Source organism: Cygnus atratus, chromosome 2, assembly GCF_013377495.2.
Source record: "Cygnus atratus isolate AKBS03 ecotype Queensland, Australia chromosome 2, CAtr_DNAZoo_HiC_assembly, whole genome shotgun sequence".
Lineage (NCBI taxonomy): Eukaryota > Metazoa > Chordata > Aves > Anseriformes > Anatidae > Cygnus > Cygnus atratus.
In genome coordinates, this window is record NC_066363.1 from 134,704,271 (window position 1) to 134,716,214 (window position 11,944).

At 38.5% G+C, this 11,944-nt stretch overlaps 1 protein-coding gene across 1 annotated transcript; it reads left to right on the forward strand.

The window, feature by feature from the left end:
* Positions 1–1,107: 1,107 nt before the first annotated feature.
* OTUD6B (OTU deubiquitinase 6B) lies at positions 1,108–10,468 on the forward strand. The gene is made up of 7 exons (XM_035546269.2): positions 1,108–1,326; positions 3,557–3,711; positions 5,570–5,665; positions 6,289–6,601; positions 6,944–7,005; positions 7,690–7,796; positions 8,330–10,468. Exons 1-7 carry the CDS (start codon positions 1,233–1,235, stop codon positions 8,412–8,414), a joined length of 912 nt encoding a protein of 303 aa, XP_035402162.1. The 5' UTR covers positions 1,108–1,232; the 3' UTR covers positions 8,415–10,468.
* Positions 10,469–11,944: the final 1,476 nt, after the last annotated feature.

Genomic DNA, 11,944 nt, shown 5'->3' on the forward strand with positions numbered 1-11,944 from the left:
ATCTGGATTTGTCCTTATTCTGTATTTGTTAGTAGTATACAGAAATACTTACAGGGCCAACACTATTGAGTTCCAGTGCTAGCCTTTTTTTCTATCTGGAAGCAAACCCCTCCTCATTCTTTTTCAATTAGACTTTTTTTTTTTTTTTGGTTGACAATCCAGATAAGGTCTGTGATCTGGTTTTGTTCCAACAGGCAGGAAAAGGCAAATGGAGGGAAAAACAGAGCATATATTCAGGATACAGATAATTGTGTAGTTCTACGTAGCAAAGGAGTCCGACCCATCATCTTACAATTCTGCTTTAGGTCCGTTTCCTTTCTTCGCGCTTGGCACTGTACTTGTTGCAGAGGATCTGCTAATTCAAGTGGCAAACAATAATAGCAATGCCATAACAGATGAACACAGACATTTCCACTTGCAAGATTTATGCTCATTTTACATAATTTCAAAAACAATTATTAAAGTTTTCAATTATATTTTTACCCAGATTAACTGAACACAGAAGAACGTCAGTGGCAGCAGTGAACAGAGCATCTCACTCACTCCACGCTAACTCAATGCAACCTGTAGCTCCCACAACATCCTTAGGAAGGTTTGCATGCTCTTCAGCACACTTTGCGGTGGGGATTTAAATCCCAAACAAGACATTTGGGTTTTACTATAATAAAAAGACATGAGATATTATTTTATATTACCGTAATACAAAGACAAGAGGTAATGAGAAATCACTTCATGGTGGCGAGGAGACACAAACTTGGAAAAGCCAGAGTCTATAAGGTACTTTGTAGCTTTAATTAACTCCAGGTAATAAATAAATAAATAAACGAACAAACATGTACATAATACTGTATATTTTGCACAAAAGTCAACAGGTTAAATAAGCTCCTCATCGAGCATTGGACAGGAGGTCGGAGCGAGGAGTTCGGCGGTTATTCTCGTCAGGGGGCAGAAAGGAGACGGGGGCTGCTCTCCCCCTAAACATCCCCTGCCCCCCTTCACGGCCCTACAAAGCAGAAACTCGTCCGGTGTGGCTCCGGCGGCCATGCCCGCAGCTGAAGGAGCGGTGAGAAGCCCTTGGCTACCGGCGCCCCCCGGCGACAGCGGCGGGGAGAGCGGCCGGTGCCGGCGGGAAGGAAGGGGAGGGAAGGGAAGGACGGGACGTGTCATGGCGGCCGCTTCCCCTCAGCGCTGAGGCGCCGTGTGCGGGGGGCGGGAGGTGGCACCGGGCGCCCATGGAGGGCTGCGGGGCCGAGGAGGAGGAGGAGGACGGCGGGCCCTTGCAGCGGCTCGTCAAGCGGCAGCGCAAGGAGAAGCGGGAGCTCCAAGGTGAGGCGCCTCGCCGGGAGGAGGGAGCGGCCTTCCCCGCCTAGCGCCTTGCTCTGCGGGGGGAGGAGGAAGGTTTCGTGGTGCTTGGGGGGGTTACAGCGGCCCCAGCTCCGGGAGAGCAAGGGGCATCGCTCACGATAGGAAGGAATGCGATAGTCGTGATATTGCTGCCTGCCGGCCGAGGTGTGAAAGCTGTGTTTGGCCGCGTAGGAAGGGCACGGAGGGTGAGGTAGCGCTGATATGGGCAGCCCCGCCATAACAGCCTGGCTTCCAGCGCCAGCACTGCGCCGCCTTGCCCTGAAGTTGAGGGGGGGGGGGTGCTTTCGTGAGGTGTTTTGGGGAAGCATGCCTCCCTGCTGCCCATGCGGCCACGTTTCATCATCCCAAATGCGGCTGATCTGCAATGAGCTTCCACCTCCTGCTCAGCCATACCTGGAGTAGAGGACCCACGTGGACTTACAGTGCCACACTTGACTCGTTCATGAGCCCATGTTTACTGGCCCCATTATATATTAACATAATTAGTTCTGTCAGCTGGATTCTGTTGTGTTTCATTGTTGATTATAGCCTTTTCATTAGCTGCATTGATACGGCCTTTTCCTTGTTTGGTTTCTTTGGTATGTAATATGTCAATTGCAGCCTTCTTATTAAAGGGTTAAAGAGGTGGAGAGAAACTATGTGGCTACATATTAAATTTGTAGGAACTTAGTATTTTGAGATGGCTTTTCATCCCCTAAAGTTAAGTGACACTAAAAGACAGGTAGTAATCAAGAATTAGGTTAGGTACCTGGAGCACATGGTACGCTAGCTGGGAGATGCTGAGGAAGTTCAGTCCTCCCCTGCCTAAAAGGATGGCAGGTTCTTTACAGAAGACTGATTCAGTCTTCTTGATGGAGAGGCAGGTAACTTAAAGCTACTCACTTGAAAAACACATTCCTGAGAAGTACAGTGATTAACTGACAGCAAAACAATTTGTTCCTAAGAATTAATGTAAGGTACATCTCAGCCTCAGAGAACCCAGCGTCTCTTCCACTTAATGATCCTTGTAGCTGCCACCCCACAATGTACTCTCCTTACGTACTGGTGAGTCCGTGCATGGATTTCTTTCTCCCTCATTACATCAGTCTTTATGAACAGAACTGCGTCTTTGTCTAACTCAAGTGCTTCATCTGTGAGGCCGAATACTTGACATAAATCTTTTAGTGTAAGTATTCTTGTGGCCTCTTTTTGAAAAGTTTCATTATCATCGCCATCACCCAGTCAAGGGTGAAGGGCAGTAAAAATGTACTAGTGATGAATGGCAAGCAGGGTGTTAAACAGCTAGTGCTGGAACGCTGAAACAGTGAATGCAGAAGTGAGGAGAGCTATCAGGGCATATTCTTGTAAGAGCAAAGGCTGTGGAAGCTGAGTTTATTCGGCCTGGAGAAGAGGTTATGAGGGATCTGCTTGTTTCCACTACCAAATGGAACAGGTGGAGCTGAACTCTTCAAAGCAAAGCATAGTGAACAGGCTAGAAACAAGAGTTGGAAGTGGTAAGAAGAAAGATTCTCTTCGGAAGAAAAAGAAGGAAAACATTTTCATAACAAGAATGGTTGAATACTAGAAAAGAATGCCCCCAAAAGTTTCAGAATGTACATCACTGGAGATACTCCACAGTCATGTGAATAAATTCCTGATCAACCTGATCTAACTTCGACATCAGTCCTGCTTTGAGCAGGAGGTTGAATTAGATCACTTCTAGACATCCTTTCTAACCAAACTATTTTTGATTGAAGAAATGAAGCCTTGACTTAAGGCCTAAAAATACTTGAGGAACTTAAGCAAATTGATGCTTTTTCTTCTTGAGTACCCATTCAGCTTTTAGAAACTTTGTTTTAAGGACAGGTAATCTCTGTTTTTACTTTCAGTCTGTTATTAAAAACATACACATCTTTAATGTGACAGGATTTGAGAAGTCAATGCCCAAATAATTTTATTTGAAAGAAACAGGCTGAGGTCTGTTGTGTTGTTAAAACTCGTAAGTATTTTTAATAGCAACCCCATACAAGTTGTTTTCTTCTTTGGATGTCATGATTGTGTCTGTTAAGAAAATGTATGTGATTTTAAAATGTGATAATTGCAATATCTTGACACGTGTAATTTCTTTTAAGACTTGCAGTCCTCCTTCCTCCAACGGTTGTGGAGTAGCTATATTTAGAGGTAACATTTTATAACACTGCTTCTTTAACAGCAAAAATTCAAGGCATGAAAAATGCTGTTCCCAAGAATGATAAAAAGAGACGAAAACAGCTGGCTGATGAAGTTGCCAAACTAGAAGCAGAACTTGAACAGAAGCACAAGGAGGAGTTAAAGCAGCTGAAGGAAGCTACACCTGAGCAGAATAAGGTATATGCCTTAACTTCAGCTGGAGCTACACAGATACAATTTGTATTAGGACTTCTTTAACTTTTTAAAATGATAATAAAGTAATGTGTAATGATTTAAAGCATTTCTTCTTTTCCTTGCAGTGTTGGTAATTCTGCAAAGATCCAGCTGTTATGCTGGAAGGGTTATTTAGCTGTATTCTTGTTGGTGAGCGGTATTTGGTTTTGCTCTTACGGTATGTTAGTAGCTCAGGCTTCTTAATGATTTTTCTTTTTTTTTTTTTTTTTTAGTTGTGTAGTAATTCTAATTATCTTATGTAGGCTACTAGGGTATTGATGGACTTTGACAGGCAGTTGACTAATGCAGTGTGATTGTCTTTGCAATTCTGTCTGCAGTATAACAGACCTTGTTTTTAAGAACACACTTTCTGCAGACATGGGAGTTGGCTCAAATGCTACTGTTCTGCTGTGTTGACAGCATAGCTACTTACTTGGATTCCAGTTTCCAGCTGGATGGCAAACCACTTAATTTTTAACAGAGGCTTAGTTTCACTCAAATCTAACTGAGGGAAATACTGAGTGGAGTAAATTAGATACAATTAAATACTTTACAATTTATAAAAAATTTACCTATGTTTATAACTTAATAAATAAAGTGAATCCCGTTGTTGCAATCCATAGACTTAATTCTGTATATCCAGTACTGAGAAGATCTCTTTATTTGTATTGTGTGCTTGAATTTAAGTACAGTTTGTGCAAGCAGGCCTGTTCTCTACCTCTCTCCTACTTTGTCCACCTAAACAGCAGTACAGCTTACGGCTAAATTGGTGCAATATGGTTCTCTGTGACTGATGCTAATGCTCCATGCTTTTCTGTCTCCTCGAGTGATTCCATAACAGTATGTGGCTTTTGGCTAAGTAAATCTTGTAAGGAAACAAAAATCTGTCTGTGTGATTCTTTCTGGACCAGGTGTTTTCAGATTTGTAACTTAATGGAGACTTAAGCAGATTGCCCTTTTGCTTGAAAACTAGACTGAAAAAGATTTGTGAATGACTTTCAGGGAAATGATGTTGACTGAGAATCATCTGCTATGCAAGCACTATGACCCTATAAAAATCTTACATAGTAGTCTTTGCTCAGACGCTTAAGGAGATGATTACTTTGTGAGCATTAAACATAATGTGTCTTAGATTAGTTACAGGAATTTGTTTCATTTTGCTAAACGAGCTGTCAAAACATTGTGATGGAGGACTTTTCAAGCTAACGTCTTTGCCATGGTCATAGACTTCCCTGAGAGGATTTTGGTTTGAGGTATATGGGTTCTTTCATTTCTCAACTTCCTTATTCATGTTGGAAGTATTACTGCGCATGCCAAGGTGACATCTGGTTGATACCATAATGAGATTAGTTTTGACTTTCTTTTCGAGAAAGGTCAACCCTCTGTCTTTTACAACTGGTATTTATGTTTTGTTATGGATGGTGGAGCCTTTTCCTGCTTTAATTGTTACAGAACTGGGTAACAGCTCTCTGGGTGCTTAAGCTTAACATTCATCTGTTGGTAAGGTGAGGAAAACTTTCCCGTGCAGTCTATAAGCAGTGTTCACACAGCTTGAATTAAATTTGAGCTATGCGCTTCATAATCATTTATTTTCTGGGGAATAGTGGAAAAAGTATTCAAGCCCGTTACTGTGGGGTTGGGGTGTGAAATGCTTGACTTGCAGCTTTGACAGGCTTTGTGCTACATGGATCTTTGTGGAAAGCATTGTAAATATACTCTGGAACTACCTGGAAACAGCTTAAAACTGTTTCAGGAAACGCACATCTCATTTATTATTTATACTAATAGAAACTTTTAACACTTTTTTTTTTTTCCTTTTCAGATAGATTCTGTAACTGATGGGGTTGCAAATGTAGAGCTTGAGCAACTGGAGCAACAGATTCAGCATCCTCGAATATCAAAAGCACAGAAGAGGAGGGTATGTAATGTTTAAACATTTTACAAATACGTTTCAGTTTAAATTAATATAACTGAAGTTTAACAATTTTACAGGAGACATCACCTGGCTAATTCAGTATTGATTTTGTACCTCCTGTGTGTCTTCAAAATCTGTAGGGTTGCTACACAGAAATATGTAAGGATTTTTTTTAAAGGTCTACTTCTTTATGCTCAACCATGAGCTGGGAAAAAATAGGAGATAAAAATAGGAATCAAAATAGGAGATAAAAAGACATAGGAGATAGGAAAAATGTCTAAAACAAATTATTTCTTTATTAGTATTTTAGTGAAATTCGTATGAAAAATATGTAAGATACCGTGTGGGGGGAAAAATGGAAGTAGTAAGACTTCACAGATTTAACAAAGGAAGCTCACTTCTGAAGTTTTTGTAAATATTTGAGTTTTAGGATGTATTGGTCATCTAGCATTTGTTAGTGTTTAGGTTTAGAAGGATTCTGAGACTTAGTAGTAATAATTCAGCAGAACATTTCACAAACATGAACGTACTGGGGAAACATTTGAAGAGTTAGAGGCAAGTACTAAGCCAAGAACTGTACAGACATCTTAATATTTGATGTAATTTGTATGTGTTTTCAATCTAAGGAAAAAAAAGCTGCCTTGGAGAAAGAAAGAGAAGAAAGGATAGCTGAAGCTGAGATCGAGAATTTAACAGGTGCTAGACATGTTGAAAGTCAGAAACTTGCCTCCCTGTTGGCAGCAAGACACTTGGAGATTAAGCAGATTCCTTCCGATGGCCACTGCATGTACAGAGCTATCGAAGATCAGCTCAAGGATCGCCAGAATTCCTGGACTGTTACAACTCTGAGAAACCAAACGGCAAAGTATATGCAAAGTCATTTTGATGACTTCCTGCCATTTCTTACAAACCCCACTACTGGAAACATGTATAGCAGAGGTAAGAATTGTATCATAAGAGACTTTAGAAAACTTTATTTTATAATTATTCTTCTTCATAATGGTATGTTTGTTCCTGAACTTTATTACTTTGTTGGTTCTGCTGTGTTCTACAGAACACAGAAGATTTACTTTGTTACTTGGTACACCTGAGTCGTAGTTTTATTTTATTAAAGGATTCTAGCAAACGTTATTCCATCTCTTTGGTGAGCATATATATTTTCCTGCATTTGGACTTTTCTGGTTCTAGTTTTTCACTTCAGGATCAGTATTTTTCCTCACTTGCTTGTTCTTTGCTTGTTTAGAGAGAACTACTAAAAGTTGACTTTTTCTTTCTCCACAGAGGAATTTGAAAAATACTGTGATGATATAGCAAATACGGCTGCGTGGGGTGGTCAACTGGAAGTAAGTATTCACTCACTTCACAATTTCACAAATTATCAATACATCTTCAAAAAAGGATTTATGAAGAAATAATACCTGTAGGCATAAGGAAACACATTCATAATTTTATCAGGAACTTTCTCCTAAGGCTATAAATAGTTTCCCCACATCAGTAGGTTTTCTGATGGTCCCCTGCTGTCCTGAAAAATTTGATGACATAGCAGTTAAAGAATTTGGTTGTCTAAAATATCACTAGAAAGAATGACAGAAGGTGAGGGGGAAGAATATTTCTTAAGGGGAAAGCATCTTATTATGCAGACTTAGATCGTAGCAAAGCTGACTATGATGGAGCAATGTTTTTTTTTTTTGTAATGTAAACTTTGAGTTTGAAAAAATATTTGTTTTCATTTACGCCTTTGCTTCTTATCTTTTACTGCTTTCTACAATAGCAGTTATTAAATTACTAAAGCTAGCACAACGTTACCTGTTTTTATCATCAAAACAATAATTAACTTATGGCAACCTGTTTTAAATTACACCTCAAAAAGTTGAAGCTATTTTGCTTATTTTAACAAAATTTAATTTCTAACAAAATTTGAAATGTTATGCCTAAACTCATATTTGCTAAAACTAAATATCTTGTTTTCTTCCCTCCTCACCATGTTGGATTTAATCCTGTTGTTGAATTCTTTTTATGCCTTACAGCTAAGGGCTTTGTCGCACATTTTGCAAACACCTATTGAAGTAGTGCAAATGGATTCCCCGTCCATTGTTGTTGGTGAAGAATATTCAGGCAAACCAATAACACTTGTGTAAGTGTGTCATTTTACCCATTTTTAAAATTAGTGCATTTATTTCTGTATGAGAGAACTCACCTTTGATTCTCATTTGTTTTGTTTCGTTTTCATTTACATGCCTGACGTTGACCTGCAAGATCAATACTCATTTTTTTTTCAGAAATGGTAGTTGTGATTTACAATTTAACTTTGAAGATATTGTGATTAACATTCTTAAAATGCTGACAATGAGTCTGAAGTGTGATTCAGTCACTACTTTTTAGAATGCTGCAAGGTTATTTTACCTGCTAATTCCAAAATCATTGTGAAATTGATTTTTAAAAAATACATCAGGAAACTTAACTTTTATTCAAAGCTTATGCCAATTTATGTCTGGAAGTCACCAAAATTAGAAACCCTTCATTGACCGTATATATTTATATTTATTTTCACTCTTTTTTTTCTGTGCTAAAACTTGAATTTACTTAAGCTGTCTTCGAGTGCTCTTGATGTTTGTCATGCAGTATATTTTAGCTAAACTAAACATTTGTTTTCTAACTTTTTTTTAGGTATATGAGACATGCCTATGGATTAGGAGAACATTATAATTCTGTAAAACTTCTAACAGACTCTGCTACAGAAAACGGCAGCTAACAAAAAAAAAACAAATCCACATGGATAACAGTTGCATCTTGATACGTTGGGCTCCAAACAATTCTCAGACAGACTGTAAAGTAAAACTACCTGGAAAGGATTAACAATAAAAAGGATGTACCAGGGTTTTACTGTGAATCAGAAAAAGCTCTTGATTTAAAACAAACAAAAAATGCAAACAATGCAACAGTATTTTGAACTTGTTGGTATTAATCTCTAAAATGCTGGCTGTATAGATCAGAACTTTTTGTTTTAATAGAGCTTTATCCCATGCCACAGTGAAAATACTCAGCAGTAAATGTTTTGATTAATCTCCAGTCTACTGAAGAATTAAGGTTACCTGAAGGTTCCCGTCACGTTATTTCTGGCAGATTTTCATGATCATGGAAGAGTTGAGGACTTTAAAAAAAATGGTTTGTTCAGATTGACAGACTATCCTTTGCAGTGTTTCTTTAGTTCCATCAGAATCTAGCTTTAATACTGTAATAGGGATCTGCTTCTTTATTTGGGCAGGGAAGAGCTGGAGAGAAATTCAGTAGTAGAATCTCTTGCTTGGCTGAAGGAATTGCAAACAGTCATACGATTTTATGGACTTCTATTTAAGTTTTTGCCAAGGTTTGATGGATTCACTTCTGTTTTGCAGCTGGCAGTAGGAACACTTGATGCTCTTCCAACTACTAAATCTGTTTGGAAGAGGATTGCTGTTTATGTACATCGTAGCATTGATGCGAGTTCATCCTTCTTAATCTTCATCTGTGCATTTTGATAATGTAGAAATCTTACAAACAGAAAGATCCTCAATTTCTTCAGTTCAGGTAGTGAAATTTATCTGAACTCATCATTTATGGATCTGCTGATCTAAGTGTCACCTAAAAGGCAGTATTTTGCAAAGCTTAAAAGAGACAGTTGCATACAGGTATAAAAATAACCACTTTGTTTTATGCCAGTAACTTTGAAGGTGAGCTGCAAAAGAATTAATTTTATTTTCATTGCTCCTTATTATGCACAGAGAAGACTTGAAGGGTGTTTTTTTTGTTGTTTTTTTTTTAAATGTGGCTTCTCTTTTTACATTGGAAATGAAGATTTTTGTATTGAGGTTGCTATAATTATGACTTCAAAATTAGCAGCATTACTGTAATGCAATCAGTTGTTTTTAACAATAGATTTTTTTTAAAGCTTTTGCCAATAACATCATAATTGTCTGTGTTATTTTAATGCTGATAAGTTGGTATGGAGAAAAGCAGTTCTTACCAAATTTAGACAGGTATGCCCTGAATTGAAGCTTGAGCTAACTGCATGTTTTGCAATCCTTTGGTGAACTTAGCCAGCAGATTGACCTTCTTGGGACTTAAAAATTAAAAAAAAAAAATCTGCTCTTACTCAAAGAGATAAATGTTCACTTTATGGATCAGATTATGTCTGGTTTAAAGCACTTTGAGAGAGAAAAATAAAAAAATTATAGCAGAAGTCTGGTGGGTGGACAGGAGCTGGTTCAACAATGAGAACCTGTATATTATAAGTTCTTTAGACTGGTGCCTGTTGGGATAAACCAAGTATTAATCAGATCAAGAGTTTGTTACATCCTTATTTATCTGATACAGTATAGCAAATATGGCTGTATTTATAACAGCTATTTTACTGCAGATTTTTTTTACTACCTTGATTGTATGAAACAGTGATTTTAATGTCAAACAAAAAATTGGTTACATTAATACGTAAAAGGTGTGTCTATTCATAATACCACTGAATTTCACTAAAAATAATAGTTTGAAATACCCTTCCTGGTATTGCTCAAAATTGATACGAAATGCATATGCTGCTTTTCATAGATACCTTGTGAAAGAAGTTTGGTTTATTGGTTTTTCATTCTTGTTTCTTTACCTGAAAGAGAGAGAGACCAGAATCCTGGAATGCCTGTACCAACAGTTTGTGCTGCTACTGATGTTTACAATCTGTATAAAGCAAAAGAATGTTTTAATATAGTGAGCGAAAGATCCTTGCTCATGCTGTATGGAACTTGCCAAAAAGTAATAAATTGGTTTATTTGTGGCAAATCTTGTTGTGGTCACTTTTAATTTTAATTAACTGCATAGTAGTGTCATTTTGTGGACACAGTTTTTGAAGCATTATATTCTTAAAGTGAAGAACTTAATTCTTGTTGGCCATCAAATCTTGGATCTCTGGAGTGATATTTGGGCGTGTTTCCACTGGCAGCCAAGCTGGAGATATAAACTCAATGTAATGGGTTTAATAAAGTAGTCGATTTGATGGTGAGGATGGGGACTCGATTCAGCTGTCTCCTTAACCTGTTTTGGAGAGTTCTTGGATGAGAGCTGGAGGCTGCGTTACGCAGCCCAGTGAACATCATGAAATTGCTGCCTTAGTAGATGCAGTGGAGGACTGTGGTGGGCTGACCCTAAGACAGTTTTCTCCCCCTCTCCTCAGGGTGGGGAAAAGAATAAGAAGAACAAAAACAAGAAAATTTGTAGGCTGAAATACAGGAGGAGGGAAATCCGTGCAATGCAAAGGCTATCTGTAGCCACCTTTCACAAGGATACTGATGCTCAGCCATTCTCCAAGTCCTTTTGAAACAAAAAAACCCGCCCTTCTTCTTGCCTCTGCCTCAGGTTTTGTCACTGAGCATGATGTTACCTGGTAGGAATACCCCTCAGGTCAGTCTGGGTCACCTGTCCTCCCAGCCTCTTGTCTACCCACAGCCCACTCACTGCTGGCGCAGAGTGGAAAATGGGGACTCTAGTTATCTCTAAAGAAAATCGCCCTATTGTGTCTGAATAGGTGGTTGTTGTCCAGAAGTGTCCACTACAGGTGAGTGATTCTCGGTCTTTACTTCTGTCATACGTGTAACACACAGCCAGCTTTTACTTAATGGTTAAGATGCAGTGTTACTGTGGCTCTTTGGAAGTCTCACTATACACACGAGCTAAGTAAGTGTTTTTTAGAGGTCCTTCCTTTGGTCCAAGTCTTCTTGTTTTTTTCCCCCTCTTCATACAAATTATGACTACAGTACCTATTGCTCTATTTGTGTTAATCTAAGAGGGGAGTTCATGTTAAAATAAGGCGTGCATTGATCTGAATGGCAGGGGAGAGACACAAGCATGTGTAAAATTTTCAATTAATTGGAATGAATAAATAGAATCTTGAATAAAGTTAGATTAATAACAAAAAGTATAAACAGCTAGAAATCTATTGTAAACTGGTATATGTAAAGAAGGCATTCCACTGCTCTAATAGCTAAACAGGGAGACCATGTGTACAGTGTCAGACATTTATTTTCTCTTAGTACGACAAAGTGGCAGAGACCCATCCTTTCCTGATGAAAACCAGTCAGACTATAAGACCATGTTGATTTCAACCACAGCAGTCTGCTACTGGTATTCAACGAAAGGCTTTAGAAGGTCAACAGATGAAGGCATGATCAGAACACTAAGCAGAAAGACAATAAGCAGATTTGAGTATGTGTATTTGATATAAATATTATAGTTTTATAGAGACATCCAGGTCAATGTGCC

Excerpts from the sequence above, each read along its gene's own strand:
- OTUD6B (XM_035546269.2), top strand. The coding sequence starts at position 1,233 with ATGGAGGGCTGCGGGGCCGAGGAGGAGGAGGAGGACGGCGGGCCCTTG. Across the intron at positions 6,602-6,943 it reads TGGAAACATGTATAGCAGAG|AGGAATTTGAAAAATACTGT; the intron begins GTAAGAATTGTA and ends CTTTCTCCACAG. Across the intron at positions 7,797-8,329 it reads GGCAAACCAATAACACTTGT|GTATATGAGACATGCCTATG; the intron begins GTAAGTGTGTCA and ends ACTTTTTTTTAG.